The 17,037-nt window shown below is 39.8% G+C and overlaps 1 gene segment (V, D, J or C); it reads right to left on the reverse strand.

Annotated features, from left to right (window-relative positions):
- Positions 1 to 10,074: 10,074 nt before the first annotated feature.
- LOC114667757 (Ig epsilon chain C region-like) lies at positions 10,075 to 15,974 on the reverse strand. The segment is given in 5 exon segments: positions 10,075 to 10,773; positions 10,853 to 11,200; positions 14,558 to 14,617; positions 14,737 to 14,887; positions 15,813 to 15,974. Coding segments are annotated over 5 exon segments (1,020 nt in total).
- Between the last annotated feature and the right edge of the window lie 1,063 nt (positions 15,975 to 17,037).

Below are 17,037 nucleotides of genomic sequence, written 5' to 3' on the forward strand. Positions count from 1 at the left end.
TCTGCTGGTAAGACGGATCACTGAAATGGTCTCACTGGAGGAGTCGACCGGCCGTCTCTTGCCCCACGTCCGGGCGCCAAAAAACTGTGGACACTTTTTGTGACTGAAGACAGAGAAGAAAATTAAAATTAGTAAAAACCTTTTATTGATACATACCAGACAAGGGTAAAATGACAGAGAAACACAGTCCTAGGACACCGCACTTCATCTGCCTCGAGCGCAGATATCCTTTCTCTTTTATACCTTTCTAGTCTCCTGATCGTTGACCACGTAAGCAATAAAAATAGCGTCCTGACTCATTTTGTATTATTCCAATTGGTAAAGTCCTTACCCTAAAGGTATATTTTCTTGTCACACACATCATTGAAAGAAAACTTCCAGAAAGTATACATGCTTTTTGTCACGTACGCAAAACACAAACAAGTTTGATCATTCTGTTCTATTTTCTGTACTTACACACATACATTTTGTTCAATTACATCATTTTATGTTTTTACAGTTGCCACACCCACTACATGAAAAAACAACTCTGGATCCCAGTTGGCAACCCCCCAGACAGACACACGGTCCAGTCCCACCCTCCAGAAATGACCCTCTATCTGCCACAGCCAGGTGTTATGTGGCCACCCCTTGGCCTGGACTAGCCACTCGGGTCCCCAACAATGAGGATCTTACGAGCTGGTTCACCCTCGGGGGAAACGCACCACATGGCCATAGTGTCGTAACTGACACTCCCTCACGATGCAGGTAATGTGCCTCATTCGGGACTCCATGAGCAACCGCTTATTCGACACAAATTCAAACCAATGGTACCCAAGGATTTTCTGGAGACACACCGTACCAAAAGAGTCCAGTCTTCATCTCAGGTCACTGGATAGCGTCCATGTCTCACAACCATATAGCAAGACAGGAAGCACCAGAAGTCTAAAGACTTGGACCTTAGTCCATTTGCATAGATATCGGGAGCACCAGACACCACTTTCCAGCGACCTCATGACCACTGATGCTCTCTCAATCCGCCTACTGACTTCATAGGAAGAGTCACCAGAGACATGAATGTCACTGCCAAGGTAAGTAAATCTCTCGACAAGGTTGACACTCTCTCTGCAGACAGACACACCTGGATCTTGGGACACTCACAAGCCCAGACACTCAGACTCCTCACTCTATCTCTTGAGCGCCTCGATCAGAGCCTCCATTGACTCCACTAAGATCACAGCATCATCAGCAAAGTCAAGATTTGTGAATCTTTCTTAACCAACAGATGCCCCACAACTGCTGGACCCCACGACCTTGCCCAACACCCAATCCATACAAGCATTGAACAGAGTATGAACAAAAACACACCCCTGATGAATCCCAGAATCAACTGGTAAAAACGCAGAGGTTCTGCCTCCACTCTGCACAGCACTTACAGTTCCAGTGTACAGACCGGCCATGATATCCAGCAACCTCAAGGGGATCCTGCAAACCCCCATGATGTCCCACAGGGCAGCTTGATCAACTGAGTCAAATGCTTTATGAAAATCAACAAAGACTGCAAAGAAACTCTGCTGATATTCGCGTTTGCGCTCTATGAGGACCCTCAGTGCCAGGATGCAGTTGATGGTAGACTTCTTAGGCGTAAAACCATACTGTTCCCATCGCTGGTAGGTGAGCAAGTGATCACGGATCCTATTAAGGATGACCCTAGCAAGGACCCAGCACTGAGAGCAGTATTAACCCCCTGTAGTTGCCGCAATCAAGGCAATCACCCTTCCCTTTCCAGATAGGGACAACAAGTCCTGTTTTCCAGTCATTTGGGATGATGCCAGTCTCCCAAATGGAAGCAAAGATTGCTTGCAATGCCAGGAGGACAGCCTTACTACCAGCATGGAGAAGTTCACCTCAGATACCACAGATCCCTGCAGCCTTTCCTCCCCTCAGCTGGTTCACCACCTGTGCAATCTCAGTGAGATTGGGAGGAACCACTGTGAACTAAGCAAATTAAATTTTCTGGCATTTTATGCCATCCTAGTGATCAGGAAAACAGCAAATAGTTTAATTTCCTATTTCTCAGATGAAACATTTTTGCAAAGTGGCAAACAGTGTGGCCTAGTGGCTAAGAAAATTAATTTTCAACAGTCTCATTGTCATTGTGTAAGTTGCATAACTGGATTACATGCCTAAAAGACCCATCACATTGCATGATTTTTACAGCAATTTTTTTTTTTTTCACAGACTTCGTTTGCATAATCTTAGTGAGCCGGGGCAGTTGTGGCATGCTCCTGTGATCGGCTAGTCATGTATTCTGACATCCCCATCAGCTCAATTAAACATGTTGGGTTTTGACTTAAGTAATAAGGTCCGGCTATGTGTGCACGAAAGCTGACAACCAAGGAGTGCTCACCTGGAAATACAAGGCATACAATGCAGTGACAAGGAATAAGGAACATGGATGTTTTGCATCTCACAAACCAAAGAGAAGCTTGTCTGTTTGGGGTCATATGCTTGTTATACCATGTCAAAATGAAAAAAGGAAAAAAGGGTCTTGATCATGGCAGAATTTGGTATACCTGGAAAGCTTTCATTAAGGCACCAGCATGGTCAGTTAGCAGGCTGTCAGAAAATGGGGTGAGCTTGGGATGCTTTGGAAATGTAAAACTATGCTGGAAATTCATCACAGCGTTCCATATTTTGTCATTCCTGTGATTCCAAGTCGTGAAATATGACCAGGTGACCAGATCAGCCACTCCAGTCATGAAGTTAAACAGCCCCTCCAACTAGAAGTCATGCAATGTGACATCAGCTTAATGTACAATATAATATCAAATGTTGTTCTTGTCTCTTTCTTTCTCTTTCTCTTGTATATCTCCATGGGATTTTCCACAGTACTTCAGATTTGTTTCCACATCACAACTTTTCTTAAATTCACTGGCAAATCTAATGTAAGCCAACATGAGTGTGACTGTGTGCTTTGAAAATGAGCCAAGTGATATACTGACACCTTATCTGCTTTTTTGTTGTTTCCTTCTATTTTATCTTTTCCATCTTTTTCCTATTAATAAGATTCAGGCTCTTGAAACCTTGTAATGGATTAAGCATGATGAAAGAATGAATGAATAAATAAATAAACAAATGGAAGAATAAAGAAATCTGATAAAACTGTAAATACAATATGAGGGGCTACTGTCCTGAGCCATCATTCCAGTTCATAATTTATTATTAAAAAATAGCTTGTGACAAAGTTAAATTAAAATAATTCTCTAAACAGACTTCAGTTATTTTACATAATATATGCTCCAGACCATTGATATAAATAATTACATACATATGAGTTGAATGTCTTCCCATCATCTGGATAGCATAACCATGAGTCAGTGTATGAACAGCTCATCTGTGATGCCCCAGATTGGCCATGTCACTGCTTATTATTACAAAGGTGTTTCTTGTCCTTCCACTATGTGTTAACAAGCTGAATAAATCAATTAAGCATTATGGCTAACACTTTTGTCTGTTGTGGCCTACCAAATCAGGATCTGCAAACAACACAGAGAACTCAGAAAAGATGAATGTTAAGATCAGCAATGATGGCTAGGCACAGTAAATATTAACCTGCTATGTGTTAACCAAACCCATGGAGAACAAATCTCTCACAATTTTTTAACTAAAATTCCTTGTCTATTATGCTTTCCAAATGAAATGAATTAAATAAAAACCACAAAGGGAATTAAATCTTTCACACCAAATACACGTACGTCTTGCTCTGTATGAGCATGGTCCCTGTCTTGTGTCTGAAGCTGGTAAGATTGAGTGATTCAATTGAAGAACAGGGAGAGAATTTCCAGCTGAGAACAAATTACCAAAGGCATGAGCAACTCAGATTGCAAGGAAAGGTAAACATTAACAACAAACTTTAAAAAAAAAAAGCGAGGCCTACAATGAGACAAGATAACTCATTGTGCCAATGTAGAGTGGAAAGCATAGTCTGTTTTAGTGAACACTGCAGGTGTCCACATGGTGCCATTGGCCCTTTAGGTACCAAAACAGTGTACTTTGGTAACCATAGCATGGATGAATGGGGGGAGGCAGAAAGGTATGGAGTGTGCACTGCTTGGCTTACCAAAATGACACCCCTTGCTGTCCATTGTGTGGATGTTACAGAAAGGCACGGAGGTGTGTTGCTTGAGTTACATAAATGGCACCCTTCACTATCTGAAGCATATGCCCCTTAACTATGAGAAACGCAGTCTCTTGCCTATGCTGACTAATGGATTGACTGGCTCTGGGCAAAGTGGTTCTACTGGAAGCATGGTAAGGAACTGACACAGTCTGGTTTGTTTGGCACTCATCGAGGGCTATTACAGAGCTAAAATATACAGTAGGATGTGCAGTAAAAGACAGCAAAGACAATCAGTGTACTTAATTGTGTGTACTTAATTCTCCCTTGATGTTTTCCCTGCAGACATATTCTACCTTGTCCTCGTCACTCTAAATCATGGGTGGGGAGGGTTGGGGTGAAAATGATCTGAATTTCCTTCCTGTATGTGCCATTTATTTTATTTTGAGTTTAATGTTTCAACCTTTGCCATATAGCCATTAGTCCATGTGCAGATCTCACTGCCTGTTCTCAAGCCTCCTCTTTCCAGGTCACCTTGATCTCTGTGAGATGGAAGTTTTGGATGGAGCAACTCCAGGGGGAGAGCTGCCAAAGCCCATTGCAATTAGACATTTGAATTTCAAGCATAATTGAGTGACAAAGACCTAGAAAGTACTAACGAGTACCATAGATACTCGCGTATTAGTCGATCTCGCAGATAAGTCGAGTGTATTGTTTAAGCCGAAAATTACTAAATTTGTTATGACCTGCGTATAAGTCGAGGGTAAATCTTGACAGCTATCAGAGATAGAGGGCGACAATCAGCTGTTAATGGCGACAAAACTCACCGTCATGTCACAGGCATTCCCTCTGTGCTTGGAGAAATGCTAGACTCGTTGACTCTGCAACTAATCCTTGTGTATGCGTGAGTTGCGAAATGTAAACAAAGGCAAGATGGCGTCGATATGTCACAAGGGAGCAAAGCGAGTGCAGAAAAGAAAACACTCAGCAGACGATGTTTTGCACATTATTGCTGAGTCGGACTCTAATTTTTCAGAATCGGATTTTATTGACAGTGATCAGGAATCGAGCAAGAGGGTGAAATCCTTGCGTGTGCGTGAGTTGCGAAATGTAAACAAAGGCAAGATGGCATCAATATGTCACAAGGGAACGAAGCGAGTGCAGAAAAGAAAACACTCGGCAGACGATGTTTTGCACATTATCGCTGAGTTGGACTCTGATTTTTCAGAATCGGATTTTATTGACAGTGATCAGGAATCAAGCAAGAGAATGAGAAGCCGGCATCAGCTGATCGAACACCAGCCAATGCCACCCCAGCTGATCGGCTGCCAGCTGAACACATTCACGCAGCCGATGCAGCTACGGCAAGGTTCGCGTGGGAGGAATACACAGACATTGATCCGTGGGAGCCGAACTGGCTACCTGAGTTCACAAGACAGCATGGCTTGCTGTAGGACACGACAGATCACCCGCTGATGGACTACTTCAGGCTGCTCTCTCCTGATGCTGCTTTTCAGCTACTGTCAGACGAGACAAACAGGTAGGCAGAGAAATTTTTTGAATCGCGGGCTGCGCTTGCATCGCATTGATAGCGTGCGTTGCCTTGGTTCTTTTGATTCCAAATCTGGTTGCACGTGGCAGCTAATGGTATGTTTGTTATCCAAAACCTGCAAAAGCTAATGCTCAGATTCAAGTATTTCACAGTTTAAACAATTATTTAATGAAATTAGAAAAAAACTAGCTAATTAGCAATAGTATTGCTGGCTTATAATTATTTCAAAGACCATGGGAAACGGCAGATGACCAGTGACTTAACACCATGAAGCGTTGAGTGTACAATGTCATTACCCAAATTCTATGGACAATTGTGTTGCCCCGCGGATAAGTCGATTCTGTTTTTTTGAATGAATTTTAAGGCATAAATTTTTTTGACTTATACGCGAGTATCTACGGTAAGTAACTGTGAGTTTGCCACTATAGGCTGCTTATTGGAAACCAAAAAAACAAACATTTTAGGTGAGTCACACACATGCATTTGGGAGGCAACTTCAGCTCGTCTGGTTGTAATCACCCCCCGAAGGTTGGTGCTGTCACCTAATGCCTTTCCTTTCCTTTAACCTTCAGACTTAAAAATCAATGGTGTGAGGAACTGTGATGTCACTTCCAGTTCTGGCCATTTCAACCCACCTCTTCATCCAGGGCCACCTTAAAAGAACTGTCACCACAACTGAGAAGTTCTTACACCATGATGTTTATCAACAGTTTATTATTTACCATCCTTTTTTCTTTTTTCATCCAGTTAAACGAGGATCACACTTTATCTTTGTTCTGTCTCTTTTGTTAACTGTAGCCACTTGTTCATCCTTCAAGGCCAACAGCCTTGAACTGGTAACTAAACAGAGGTTATGATGAAAATGATGGGCCTCATATAAGTTAAGGTTACATTTTTTTAAGACAACACTAGGTATGCAGACTTATTAACATGTTCGATCTGAGGCCTCATTTAAGTTGGACATGAAGATGCAGAGCCACAGGTGAGCTCCCCACACCTATTCCTTTACAAGAAACCTCCCATAAATTTAACTGCTTCATTAGTGAGAGTAAAATGATAATAAAAAATGTGCCTTGTATGTCACAGTCAAAACGTCATCTGAAAAAATGACCAGTATTTCAAGAGTTCAGGCTTGCCAGCCCACATATCAGGGTACTTGTCTGAATCTAACATGGCCATAGCCCCTTTCTAGTCTTATTTATTTAGTCAAATTACAGCTTGTGTATTGACTGCCCAGCTGTAGTGAACATTATTTAAATGTAAAAATGTTGTTGCCTTTACCTTTAAATCAATATGCTCACCACCTGCCCTCTGTTTCCATTTGCACATGAGAATCAGTTTAACAAATGCCTACTTCTATGGTGGTTTTTGGTCAAGTAGCTGCCCCACTTATACCTGGCTGTACTCCCTAGAAAAGGAACCTAAATTCATAGACGTGAAGTGCGTCATTCAGGATTAAATCAGAAACCAAACATACACAACCACTGAACCAATGATCTTGTGTTTTGCTATCTGACATCATAGATATTAAACCACAAGTGAGGAGAGGCCTCAGTAGACCATTCTCTGACCTCATAAAAACTCATCTCATTGCTTAAAAAGAGAAAATGCTAAAAATCGGCCAGCTCTTTACCAATAGATGTATGTCAAAAATAGGTTATTGCATTAGGTGTCCACTGCAAAATATAAAGACAGAATATCTAAAAAACATTTCTCTAAATTGCTGTAGCTACCCATTGGCTATTGTGAAGTGACACTGTGGGACAGACAGAGATCACACCCACACACCGAATGAGAGTTAAGCTCGATAGACAGGCATGTTTATTTAAAAATGAATGATCCACAACTGTGTTTTCCCACTTTTGTGGAGTGCAGAGCTCAATGTACCTGTAACAGTGTGACATTTTGATGTCTGTCACCTTTTAAATCTACTTATCGTCAGGATAATATGCTGACTACTTCAATACAGTTTGTATCTGTAATAAGAGTATAAGTTTAATGTGTCACTGTGCTCTGTGCAAATATATCTTAAAAATTTTCCTTTTTCTACTCACATGCACAGTTGCCACAGAGCCAGATTTAGCACAGGGGTTCACCATATAAGAACTGCAAGGCAAGCATTATAAAACAAGACATTTAGGGACAACTGGGAAACGGGCAGTCACACTGAGGACGATTGTATACTATGTTTGTCTGTCAAAGTCAGCATGACGTTGTATGTTCTTTTGCCTTGTTTGGAATTGCATGATTCACCTAAGTGGGGGCCTGCACATGAAAAAAGAGTATAAAGCCTTAGAACATTGCCCAGCACACCTTTGAAGATGACGGATGGATGGGAGATTCCGTCATTCGATCCTGAAAGTGCTTCCACTGCATTGGTGAAAATGGAACACTCTACACATTGGACCCCCACTCCCGAACTAGATTTTTCCATTGGCTTCCTTCGTCTGTTATGCAGCATAAGGCAACATTAAACAAAGCTAAGTTATCTCTCCTATGTAATTTCTTTTCATACAAAAAGTAGCTCAAAATGCTTTACATAATGAAGAAAAGAAAAATAAAAGACAAAATACAAAATTAAAATAAGATAACATTAGTTAACACAGAAAAGGAGTAAGGTCCGATGGCCAGGGTAGACAGAAAAAACAAAAAAAAAAACTCCAGATGGCTGGAGAAAAAAATAAAATCTGCAGGGGTTCCAGGCCACGAGACCGCCCAGTCCCCCCTGGGCATTCTACCTAACATAAATGAAAATAGTCCTCTTTGTAGTTAGGGTTCTCACGGAGTCACTTGATGCTGATGGTCATACAGACTTCTGGCTTTTAATCCATCCATCATTTTTGGAACATCATGGAGCGCAAGCCACCACCAAAAGGACACCGGAAAAGGAAACAGAAGACATAACAATGGGATACACTTTATGAGGCTAGAGGACAAAGGGCCTCTTGTATAACGGCATGTGTAGAATTCACACTAAAACATAGCGTAAGGACAAAGGTGGAAATGTGCGTACACACAAAAAAATCCAGATGCATTAAACTGTGCATATGTCAAGTTCCACGCACTTCCCATTTATAAAGACCCCAGGAACGTGAAATTTAACGCACGCACACGCACTTACGGCCCCACCCCGACTCCTCCCAGAATTTCAAATATTTGAATATGCAAGTCAATATAAATAGCCCTTTCTGTTCAGTGTTTTGTCAAAGAAAATGGCAAAAGCACATGGAAAAAAGAAGAATTTCTGCAAATGCGAAGTGGAGGCAAGGAAAAATGTACAATTTGTTGGCTTAAGCAGTGGTATAAACAACAAAAGGAAGTTATGGTGTGATACAGCGTGGCAGAGACGCTTGAATGTTCAAGTTCAGAAAGTCACATAGTACCCAAAATAAAAAAGAAATGGTCAGATATCAAAGTTGATGTGAAAGCGAGTCATACCCCGCTGTCTGTTTATTCTGTTTCAAACAATATTACAAATGCTGACCCCCATGCTGAGAATGCGAATCCATGCAGTGATGGTGCTGCTATGCCGAGCACATCTTAAGACTCTGGCTGCACACACACCTCTATCTTGGAAACCACTGGCTGTGTGCTGATGGTCTGTTCTGGAGTCACAAAATGCAATAGTGGGTGCTGTAAGAGATGTGGCCAGTGAACATAAGGGCTGTACTATGTGATATTGACCACAAATTAAATGGATTGGTTAAAAAAATAATGCTGCATCTGATTACCTGTTTTTTCATTCTGTTAATTACATTCAAATGAAGTTGTAACGCTGTCTGATCTGGCTGACCATTTGGTGGGTCAGGTTCATCATAGCGGATCTCTTCAGGTACTGCCAAGCCAGGGTTGTGTGCAACATTATGTAGAACGTTAAATGCTTACACAATGCTACAGACTTTCTGTGGACTATAGAGCAGCACATTAATGGAATGGAAATGCTTTCTATTTACATAAGCAAATTAATTCTCTGAAGGCACCTTTATAGTGTAGCGACGGCACCGAGTGCTACAACAGTTCAATTCTCTGCTCTTTACATGGCTCTTTAAGGTGACTCACTACCTGTAAAAGGGCTGCTTGCCTTTTGCTGCACAAGTTGGAAAAAGCACCTACGACTGTGTGGAGTTGCTGTTTTTATAGGTGCTCCTGCTATTGATGATATAATGCCAGCTCATTCTTTTGGTGATTTGTCCCTGGTTGATGTAGCTTGTCCAATAGCAATGTGCAAATATGAAACAACAGTAGTACACCTGCAAAGCAACTTCATATGGTATACATGGTGAAAGACACTATATAACAATAAGGTTCAGATTCAGTGCACGCCACTGACACCCTTGGTAATCCTCAGTGAGTTATTTCAACTGCCAGTGCTCACATTTGAATTATAATTATAAATAACCAGAACAGAGCAGCCTCTTGTTATATAAAAATGGTCTTTATGGTTGGTAATGTCACCTCAATAGGGCACAGGTTCAGCTCAGCACAGCTCTCCACCATCTTTATAAACAAGGCAAAAAATCATGACCTTAATCACCTGGGTGATTCAATGAACTTTTACAGTCTCAAATAAAACAATCAAGCAAGTGAATGCTGAAGTAGTTCGCAAGTCAAGGCAAACAGAATAATGTAGAGTCATCCAAAGTGAATGAGGATGCCAAGGAAGTAAAAATGGTAAGAAATTCAATAAGCATCAAAAATGTATATCTAATTGTAAAGAGTTGTTTGTAACGTGCAACGGCAAGAGATACTCCATTTGACACAGTACATAATGAGAGACAAGAGATTCACTTAACTGGTATGTCCAGCTTCCCACTGCAAATCTCAATAGGCTTCAGGTTTAGAGTCTCATGCTCAATCTTACAAATGTACTGTACTTCCTGCAGTTCACTCTTAGTTTTGGCAACGATTGAGGCCTTAGACTGTAGATTATAGCTCCATTCTCCTCTCTGAGGAACACAGCTCAAGTCACTGATGTTAGGTCCATTCTGACCAGCCCGCTGCCATGTCACCTTGATGTCTTTGGGGTAGAAATCCTGGATGGAGCAGCTCAGGGTGCAGCGCTGGCGAGGTCCATTATAGTCAATCATCTTTATGACTGACACAATGGGCCGTTTCTGCAGACCTGGGAAGAAGTCAAATACAAAGGGTGTAGGTAAAGTTCATGTGTCTAAGGTGATGAGCTGTCTCATCACAGATCTTACCTGGTATTACTGGGCAGCTCTCCTCAATTGTCTTCCCATTTAGGGTCTTGTGCTCCACTCTGCAGATGAACTGCATGTCCTCCAGATCACTCAGGGACTGAGGGATGAACTCAGCCTGAGATACCAGTGAGTATTTATTATTTGTCAATGATGGTCCATAGTGACTCACAGTGGGGTTCCAGTCATCTGACCCATCAAACAAATAGATTTTACTCTTTTTTCTCCTTAACCAGGTGACATTGATCTCTTTTGGATAAAAGTCTGATACAATGCAGATCAGTGTGCAGTGCTGATTAAATGTATTGAAGTGAACATACATATTGGAGAGTCTGGGAGGCTTATCATCAGCTGAAAGAGAAAGAAGAGCACTCTAGTAATGTAATGGGGTTTCAAACCTTTGGTTATGCAATGAAACAAAATATTCATTTTTTTTTATAATAAAGACTATTAGAAGTGAAGGACCTTACAGGTGCTATTCTTCTTTAATGGCCTGGCTATGTTCATTGTGGTTGTCCACTCAGCTGATCCTACTGTAGCAGATGGATATCCATTCTCTGCTCCAACCCTGACATACGAGATTACTATAGTGCAGCTCTTAGTGCAATACCTACCCACTTTTGAAGACTTGACCATTTCAGTACTGGGCAGTGGAGGATGCTCATTGATATGTGAAATACAGGCAAGACCTGTCAGTGACAGAACCCTCTTAAGTTTATGTCAGCTTTTTTCTTCAGATACTTACAATAACAGGTATCATAATTAGACTGTTGACTGTAACTTGTCCCCATGTGGTTATGAATGTGTATGTGCCCTTTGACAAACTAGTGCCCTGTCCAGGACTGGATCCTGCCTTGTGCCCAGGGCTACCACACTAGGTGGTAAGTTTCCATGATGGTGAACTAGAATAAAATAGGGTTGATGATGGATGGATTGATAGAGTGGATGGTTTTATGTCTCCCATTATCAGACTGTCAGCATCACACACATTGATCTCAAGACTTCTAATAAAACCCCAACATGTCTAAAGAGAAATGTAAAGCTCAGCAGGTAAATATTATTGCAGTATCACGAGTTGTGTCTTTTATTGTTCTTAATATTATTCAAAATAAAGTCATTCTCGAATCTCAAAATTTTCTTTCACTACTAACATTTCACAAATTCTACTGCAGTCTATTTCATCTTTTTGTGGACTCATTGTAACATAGTGGGTCACACAGTAAGTATGCTTGAGTAAACTCTGACAGCTGATCCCTGTTCACATGATGAAAATCAGCAGAATTGTGAATGGCATAGTCACACAATAACATAATAACACATAACGATAAAAGTAAATTCAAAAATTATATTTGATAGTGTGACTTTCTCTAGTTAGGACCTTCCCCAAGAAACTTTACAGGTCTAATATCACAATAATTTTGTAACAGTTTAAACACAGGCAGAGTAAAGCAGTATGACAAGTATTAAATCATCAGTCTTGGGAATTAAAGGGCATTTCCTCAAAGACCAGGCCACATGCCTATTGTATTAAGAAAATGAGAGGAGAAGAGCACCTTTAACAATGACTGCTGTCTAAAATGGCAAACAAAGTTAGGTCTGAGGTTTCATAAGCATTGTTGCACTATGAGGATTGTAAACTTCATCTTAAGATCACTCAGAATTTTACAAGAGTAAACTCATTGTTAACTTAAGTAGCATGTTAAATCCTTTGTATTCTATGTGTTTCCCAATCAATTCATTTGTCCATATGTGCTTGTTTAAATGGCTACCCCTTGAGCCAACCATAGAGTCAGACAGCAGTCACCAGACAGAGTACAGTAAATTCACATCAAGTAAATTCTTTGAAATCAATACAATTCTTTTTACTTGACTAGATGATAACAGTTTTGTAATGAAATGCAGTACTACATTATTTGAGTTAACTCATCAATTGGGGCCTAATTATATGTGCCATAAAGGTCTCCTGTATTGACTGCATACTGTGCATGTGATTTGCAAAGCCCAAAATGTTTACAGAGATTGTAAAAAAGAATCTAAGCAGATCTATAATGTCTTCATCTGGATCAATTCTGAAGCAACTGAGTAGGCAAGAAATGGTGAGTTTGGTGGTGGATGCCTAGTGGGTAATAGCAGGTATCCCCTTCATGCCTGCCTGTCAATGTCTGTCTGGAAGTGCAGGCAAAGAGAAAGCAAGGAAAACCAAAGCAGAGGTGGATGGATAAATTAAAGGAAGATCTAAAGGAAGAGGGTTTGACTGGCTAGAGGTGTAGGAATGAACTATTTGGAGAAGATTGATTAAACACTTCGATCCCACATAGAAGTGGGAAAAGATAAAGAGGAAGAAGAAGACTATGATGATTGTGTGTGTAATACTGCTCAAAATCCCTGTTAATTTAGGAATGTCTATGGCCAATGAAAATGTGTAAGAAGGAATGGAGGTTGGAAATGTCAAAATTCATGAACTTAGAGCAACCAATATATTCCAGGTTGGTGTGGAAGTTAGGCAGGCCATTGTTATTAATGTTTTAGCATAGTTATTTTCATCAGTTTCTAATTTAAATTCTTTGAATTTCATTATATTCTAGTTACTTCCTAATTGTTTGAGAAGGGACATTTGAATTATTAAGATACTGATTAATACATAAAAGCAGATTATATACAATAAACATATACACACACAATTTACCAATTATCTACAAACTGCTTGGGTGAAGTTTATATATTCAAAATGATAATAAAATTAAGTTGTGATGTGCAGGTACTTCATGTCTTTTCTGCTTCAACACACCTTTTTCTTCTTACTGTTGGAATGGCTGCCGTGAGCCTTATTTGAGTAACAACATGTGTTGTTATCTAAAAGAGCAGGTTTCTGTTTAAGACAGCGAGTTCTATTAATTTCGAGGCAAACACAAAAATCATAATGTCTGGTTTTGTGCTTAGTTAAACGCTTTGGCTAATTAATTATTAAATTACTTCATATAACTTTTCACCAAAGAACAAAAAAAAGTCCTCATACTATGGAAATAATTTTAATTGATTGCTTTCTGCTTCATGGATGATATTAATAAAAAAAAGTACTTCACACTTACTCGTAACATCTCCAGTAAAGAGGGGTTTTAGGAAATGCAATATTCTTTATGTACTTAGATCTCGTTGTCTAGGGAAAACGCATCCTTGACCAGTTAAGTAAAACTTTAGAATTGTGAACTGAGTAAGTGGTGAGGAGTGAATAAACAAGCATTGAGTTCTATTTAGCAGCTTTCAAAGTAAATACCAAACCAATCTGCCACTCAGATTTAGTAGGGCTAATTAATATTTTCTAAAATGTGATTATGAGCAGATGAAGTGATTCACTTGGCATGACCCCAAGATGAGAATTGTTGTCTGAAATTAATTTTCTTAGAGAACAGAGTGCACTGATTGTATAGTATATCAAGTATTCTTCTCCTCCTCCTCTCCGAGGTCCCCATAATCTCTTATTTTTAATTTCTTCCTTAGTCTAAGTCCAGTATGGAAGAGTTATTTTAATCCAACCCAGTAAAGCAAGTAATAAATTTAGGGTGTAAGAGCACTATATGGTGACCACTAATCAAAATGAAAGCAAGACAAATCCCCTTCTGTTGGTGGGAAGGAAGCCTGTTTGTGCCAAGCATTACATTGGGTCAAATTTTGAGTTTCTAAAGTGTGGAAACATAGAAGCAGACTTACATTTTAAAAGTCGATCTTTAATTCTCAGGTTCTGTAGGACATAACCTGAAATGTTGTCCTCTGAAGGAGAAAAGAAAAATGGAAGTCATGAGCAAGAGTGACAAGCAGGGCAATTTTTATTCCTACCTCAAGATCTCACTGAATTTACTTATCAGGGCACTTTAGGACACACAACCCACCAGTTTCACTGGTCTTCAAAAACTCCCAGCCATTGACTTCTTCCAGATTCTCCTTCAAAATAATCAGATCCTTCCTTAGAGTTTCAGGAAGCAAATCACTATTAACAATGATGTCTTCATCTTCAGGTGGAACACACAGAGTTGGGAACTTCTACACGACAAAATAAAAAAGCAAAGAAGAACACAACAGAAAATGACTTGTAGGTCAAACTGGCCTTGTGGTTTTCTGGAGATTGGAATTCTCATCTACATTCTTCCAGATGATTAAATATTTGGCAAGCTACATTTGCAATGATAAAAGACCACAAGAACATGAATAAAAAAAGCATAGGTCAAAAACAGAAGGTCAATAGATCATACAGCTAAAGCCAAAATATAAACCCATAAATTCATAAATTCAGTCAGAACAAAAGTCAGTGAACCTAAAAATATAATAAAATCGTGTATATAGTTTTGCATTATATCTACCAACATGGACTTAAGAAGCATGGTTTTAGGGTTGTGCCCCAGGCAATGGACAACAACATCTTAGCAATGGAGCAACAATATGGTGGTGTCCACTTAAAATGAAGTTAGCTGAATCATAGAATAAAAATACAACAATGCAAAATAACTATTAGAGTTGAAACTAAATGGAAACATGGAATAAATGTGAAACTAAAATTATCATTGTTTAAAGCCAAAGAAACCAAGATTATAAAGTGCCAGAGGAAAACCAATTAAGCCAAGAAAAAAATAACAAAATTTCTGGAAATCACAACAACCTGGAGCAGTGTTTCTCAACCTTTAAGTATTTGCGACCCGAGTTTTCATAACAGTTTTAATCGCGTCCCCCTAATGTTTTTTTGAAAGGAGCTCACTAATACCAATTTGTTCTTTTTAAATTAATGCTATATCATAGATGCATATTTTATTATACCTACTTAACTTTTATTGACATTTATCTAACTCTATATTTATTTTTCTAGTATTAGAATGTAGTTTAAGTTAATTGTTTTGGTTTCAATAGATGTATTTTTCATTTTTTTGAGTCTTGTTTTCTTTGGGATGCACCCCACAGTTTGAGAACTGCTGACCTGAAGGAAGTGGATGTGGTCATCTGACTGTGAAAGCTTGGACAACTCGGCATCTCTCCTCTTCAACTCCATGATTTCCTTCTCTAGTCGCTTGATGAGCTCTTTAGCCTTTCTTACTTCCATCCCCTCGTGATCCTTAATGAGCTTGGTAACCTCTGACTTCAGCGTCTCAATGGACTGGATGAGAGACCTGAAGGTCTCCTCATTTTCTTGCACTTTTCTCTCTGCAGAGCACTAAGTTACACAAAACATGGAAATTTAACTCAGTCACATATTCTTTAAATATATTATGGAGCCTTTGCTTCCAACAGTCTTGTGTTCCTGCAATGCAGTTCAGTTCAGCCACCTGTTCATTAAATAACACAGAGACACAGATTCAATTAACAAACAAAAAACAGAAATCACAATAAATGTGACATTATGCTGCTGGTCTCATGGTGTTATCAATGCATTCCCTAAAATGCTGAGGTTCTCTTCATTTAATATTCTTTTGTAGAAAGCTCTATATTCATTTTCAACAAGCATGAATTTTGCCTTGTAGAAGGAGCTACTGTTCTGGAGTAAAATTTTGCATACAAGTTGATAAATATTTTGTATGTATGTTTTTATTTTTAACTTAGGCAAAGCAATGTAATATTAAAATTTCATTAGTGAGAAGCATTCATGTTTACCTTCCCTTAGACTAAGTCAGGATAGTGAATTTTACAACAGGGTTGGGGGGAAGTGCCTCAAGCAAGTTTGGCTAATGTTTCTCTGCAGAACTCTCTCAGTCAACCCCCACAGGAAACCCAGGCTGCCCAGCTGGCAAGCTTCACCTTAACAAATGGTTTTGGGGGCAGGTGTGAAGGTATTCCCTGCCCCATTGGTCTGAAGTGTGGCTGTTTGGAATTGGCTTGTATCAAAAGCCTTTAAGTACCATGACCCCCTATTGGATGTAGGGTGTGGACAGAGAATCTATTAATTTACTTGCTTTACCCCTCCCTAGCTCTCTCTCTCTCCCTCTCTGTCTCTCTTACCAATCTGCTGAATGACCATCTCTCACACCATTTCCATGAAAAAGACAACACAATGAAGAGCACAGCTCGGCAGCCATATTGAGACAGGCATGCGGCCCGTTCTGAAGAAAACTGACCACAAATGAGGACTAACTAGAGACATTTTAAGTAACTAACAAGTCTGTGTGCCGCCTGAAACTACACATCACTATTTATCAGGTTGTATGGTT

Source organism: Erpetoichthys calabaricus, chromosome 1, assembly GCF_900747795.2.
Source record: "Erpetoichthys calabaricus chromosome 1, fErpCal1.3, whole genome shotgun sequence".
Taxonomy (NCBI): domain Eukaryota; kingdom Metazoa; phylum Chordata; class Cladistia; order Polypteriformes; family Polypteridae; genus Erpetoichthys; species Erpetoichthys calabaricus.